This window comes from Juglans regia, chromosome 13, assembly GCF_001411555.2.
Source record: "Juglans regia cultivar Chandler chromosome 13, Walnut 2.0, whole genome shotgun sequence".
Classification (NCBI taxonomy): domain Eukaryota; kingdom Viridiplantae; phylum Streptophyta; class Magnoliopsida; order Fagales; family Juglandaceae; genus Juglans; species Juglans regia.
In genome coordinates, this window is record NC_049913.1 from 14,016,496 (window position 1) to 14,021,292 (window position 4,797).

The following is a 4,797-nucleotide window of genomic DNA, read 5'->3' on the forward strand; positions in this document are numbered from 1 at the left end:
CTAAGGGCTTTTCTTTTCAAATGAACTTTTGAAGATGTTGCTTTTTGCATCTGAACTAGCTCTTTTAGTAATCTTATTTTGGGTTCCATTGCTAGAGGGGATCCCCCCATATCTATTAACTACATAAAAAAGTATGGATTTCTTTCTTTGAAAATTTTTGTTAGAAGTACTCTTTGATAAATATTGCCCCCATCTAATATTGCCTCTGGAATTTACCCCATCTAATATTGCATTTTTTTGAGATAGAATTTCTTCATCTCTCAACTCTTTTAATTTGAGCTCTTTGTATTTTCAACAATTAATTTTGATTTTTGTTTTTGAGATAGAGAAATTGTCATTCTTGAAGAGTAAAAATTATAAAAATATTATTGCATTTTACACTCTCTACAATAGCCTTATGTCATCTCCCCCCGTATTTATTAACTACATAAAAATACATGGATTTCTTTCTTTGGAAATTGTTGTTAGAAGTACTCTTTGATAAATGAATGCAATGTTAGTGGCAACATACCGAGGCTCCTCAAACTCAGGTACTTTTTTTGTTGTTTATGGTTATTACATTTTGTATTGATCATTGTTCGGGTTAGATGGCTATAGGATCAATAAAGGCAAGTTTGGACACATGCGCCAGCTTTTTTTATGACTCCTTTAACTGCTATGGATTATTTTGGTGATGGATGGACTGCTCCTTCCTCACAGATACTTCAAACTACATTATTAGTTTAACATATTTTTTAGTGTGTTGATTCTTTTGACATATTTTTTTTATACCACTCACAGGACATACCTGATCAAGTATATACTACAAATTATTATGGTATTGGACCGACTGATCCATCCTCACAGGTATTTTAAACTATATGGTATAACATATTTTTAGTGTGTTGGTTCTTGTAGCATTTTTTTTTTTATGCCACTCACAGTACACACCTGATCAAGTATATACTACAAATTATTTTGGTATTGGACGGGCTGCTTCTTCCTCACAGGTATTTATCGCTTAGAGCAGGATTCATATCTTAGCAAACATAAATCCATAGAGTAATTCAAGGGACAATTCATGCAAGAAAGATTAAAAAGAAAGAAGAAATTCAATTTTATAGATAGATATAGAGTAACAACCTCGGTTTTTATGTGAGGGAACCCAGACCACAGCGTAAATGGAGATGTGCACCAACATAACAACCAGTAGCGAAGGTAGGCTCAGTTGCGAGGGGGGTTGGACTCAGGCTTCGAGGAGTCCAACAAAGGGGAGCCAGCAGAGGTCTTAGGGTTTCAGGCTTTGGGATGGAGCGACGGTGGCTCAACGGTGAGGTTACAGTCACGAATCCGAGGGATGGAGGCGACAGTGGCAACGATTCAACTCAATGGTGATGCTTCAAGCGTTTGGGAGTCAAGTTGTTTCTGATTTGGGAGGGAGGGTGAAGTCATGGCCTTTAGTGAGACAGGGATAGATGGAACAGGATGTACAGAGAAAATATGAGGATGACATTTCATTGAAGGAGTAGTGGAGATCTACAAGAGGATGACATTTTCTGGTAGAGATTTGAACGGGGTGAGATACTCTTCTATACAATAGATTTGATTTGGGAGGGATGGGAGGGATGGAGAAAAACGAAAGAGGACAAGAGACCAATGTTTTGAATATCATACCGGACGCCGTACAGGTCAAGGCACTGGAACGAAATATTTCGATATCAGTACCATTTCGTGTACTGTTTCAGGATAGTTAATATATAAATAAATTTATATATAAAAATATATATATAAATTATATTATAAAATAATAGTTTATATATCAATAAATTATATATAAATACATATATAAATTATAAATATTCTAATCTGAATTGGAGTAAAAAAATGAGATTCTAATTTAAAAAAATTAAAAAAACAAATAAAAGTCGAAATATCAATCGATACGAACCGAAATACAAGTCGATACAAGCTAAAATATAGGTCGATATAATCGATAAAAAATATATGTAATATTTATATCAGACTAATAGCCGGTATGACATATTTCGGCCCGTATATACGGTATTTAAAACAGTAAAGAGACCCACGAAAGAAGACGTTTTTTGTTTTTAAATTTAAATTAGTTTTTTCGTAATTAAAAGAGCCACGTGGCACTCCACAACATTTGGGATGCAAAATTCGAGACTCTTCTTCGGAGGGTCTAGCATTTCTGTAGTAGAATCTTAGGTATGCAGTGACGCATATTCATAGGTGATGTTACTGATGTGAGGCCTGGACCATTTAATATTTATGTGGCCACGGCTCCTTCTTTATTTCTCTACCTACATATCCTTTCCCTTGTAAACTCCAGAACAATCAAAATCGAATTTCAATTTTCACCCAAGGTTGCAGAATCGCTCTAATAATGTCTGGGGAAATCACGAGGGAAACTGCTTCCCCTTCTTCTCGACTGGATGGTCGGGTAGCAATCGTAACCGGTGCTTCGCGTGGCATTGGCCGTGAAATCGCCGTCCACCTCCACTCCCTCGGTGCAAGGGTTGTGATCAATTATGCTTCAAGCTCAACAAAAGCAGAGCTTCTAGCATCAGAGCTCAATGCCTCCTCAGCTCAGCCTCGATCTGCAATTGCAGTTGGAGCAGATGTTTCGGACCCAGATCAGGTAAAGCTGCTATTTGAAAGAACCGAACAAGAATTCGGATCGCAAATCCAGATTCTTGTGAACTGTGCTGGGGTGCTGGATCCAAAGTACCCAACATTAGCCAATACAACGGTGGAGGACTGGGATACGACATTTAATGTGAACACAAAAGGAGCATTCTTGTGCTGTAGAGAGGCTGTTAATCGGTTGGCACGTGGAGGGGGTGGAAGAATCATCACGATATCAACATCGGTTGTGGGATCACTTCTACCAGGGTATGCAGCGTACGCAGCCTCCAAGGCAGCGGTAGAGACGATGATGAAGATGGTGGCGAAGGAGTTGAAGGGAACGGGAATAACTGCGAATTGTGTAGCACCAGGGCCTGTAGCCACCGAGTTGTTCTTTGCGGGTAAAACCGAAGAAACGATCAAGAGGTTGGTGGATGGCTGTCCTCTCGGCCGACTCGGGGAACCCAAGGATGTGAGTCAGGTTGTGGGATTTTTGGCGAGTGATGCTGGGGAGTGGATTAATGGCCAGATCATTCGGGTGAACGGTGGATTTGTTGTTTAAATTAAAGCGTCTTTTTCTCTCCAGTGTTTAAATACTATTAGAAAAAATCTAAATAACACTCTACTGTTTGTAGAGTTCCAGTACACTCAACGTGCTGAGATAAAAAAATAAATAAATAAATAAATAAATAAATTTATGTGAGATGTGTGGAGTGTGTGATGTACAGTGATTTGTAGCATTTCTCATAGTATTATTGTATATATATTCAACTCATTGTAATGTTGCCGGCTGCTTTCAACTATTTTGATCTGAATCCCCTTTTCGGTAGGAGAGAGAGAACTTTCAAACAATCACTATGGCGTGAAATTTTTTTTAGGCAGGAAAGAGAGAGAGGTCCGCTGGCTTTGATCACAAGAGCGAAACGCTTGCCTGCTAGATTCTCCTTTCCCCGATAGACGGCGTGATCTGAAAATTTGCACACAATATTTTGTTAATGGAACCTAAAACAAAGAAAAAGAACAAACTCATTGACATATGACACACATCCTTTCAAACCTATGTATATTAATTTGCATGAAGGATTTACTAACAAAGCTCAACAAAAGAATAAGCCTAATAACGATGAAAGGCTGAAGCGAATGCATTTACCATGAGCTACGAAGGAACTCATTGGCCTTTTTCTTATAAAGGCAATGAAACCCTTTCAGCACAATCTGGATAACACCCATGGTTTCCCATATCATTTAATGTTATTGTCAAAAAGAGCACCATGTTCTCCGCCCCGTACAAGATTCCCAATTAGATAAACACTGCTACTTGAATAATGGTATAATGTTCCTACATGCAAAACTTTCTTTCCTCAATTCTAAGCCTTATTGTGCTTTGAAACTATATGTTGAATTCAGAGAGTTATGATACAACCCGGTCCTTTCATTTCGTGATGCTAATAATGCTTAACACTGTCCAGCCATGAGCATAGAGCAAATAAATAAACCAGCACAGCCATGTAAGTCACAACTGTCCAGCCATGAGCATATAGATCAAATAAATAAAACTGTCCAGCCATGAGAATAGAGCAATTGTCGATTTTATATGTTCCCACAGTTTATAGAAAACACAAGAAAATGTTTCAAAGAGTATAGAGTATAAGATTCCTCCAGAAAACGTATTAACCAATGTTATTTCAGTAAGCGACCTACTTGATTAATGTGAAAACTGAATTCCAAAAATTCATTATATCAATGTACCAGTTACCCAAACAAATATCAAGAGTGCTTCATTTCAATACAAACTACTACTTTGCATTATAATAATCAACTAAACCCAGCAGAGAGTAATGACCATCATATGAAAATTGAACCTTTAACTATTTAGCACACTCATACAAATTCATTTTTTTTATTGGTACATTTTATGTTCTATAGGCCCTGAGATTCGTCCACCATTACACAATTGATATCCAAAAATGGCCAATGACTTCAATTACATATATCTTATGCACTCCTCCAACAAAACACTATCCTGCAAACTGTATGCCCTAAACCGTAGTTAAGTGAAAGAGTATTGCTACAGGCAGGCACAAGGCCATGCCTGTGTGCAGACTCCACTGACGTGGCATTTTGCCACGTCAACAATCATATATTAAAAAAAAAACAAAAACAAAAAAGCTA

General features: G+C 37.6%; 1 protein-coding gene across 1 annotated transcript; it reads left to right on the top strand.

Moving 5' to 3' along the window:
• The first annotated feature begins 2,212 nt into the window (after positions 1-2,212).
• LOC109008671 (NADPH-dependent aldehyde reductase-like protein, chloroplastic) lies at positions 2,213-3,428 on the top strand. The gene has a single exon (XM_018988858.2). The coding sequence runs from the start codon at positions 2,384-2,386 to the stop codon at positions 3,185-3,187; it is 804 nt and encodes a 267-aa protein (XP_018844403.2). The 5' UTR covers positions 2,213-2,383; the 3' UTR covers positions 3,188-3,428.
• Positions 3,429-4,797: the final 1,369 nt, after the last annotated feature.

What these genes read in the sequence shown, in the direction of transcription:
- LOC109008671 (XM_018988858.2), top strand. Translation starts at nt 2,384, where the DNA reads ATGTCTGGGGAAATCACGAGGGAAACTGCTTCCCCTTCTTCTCGACTG.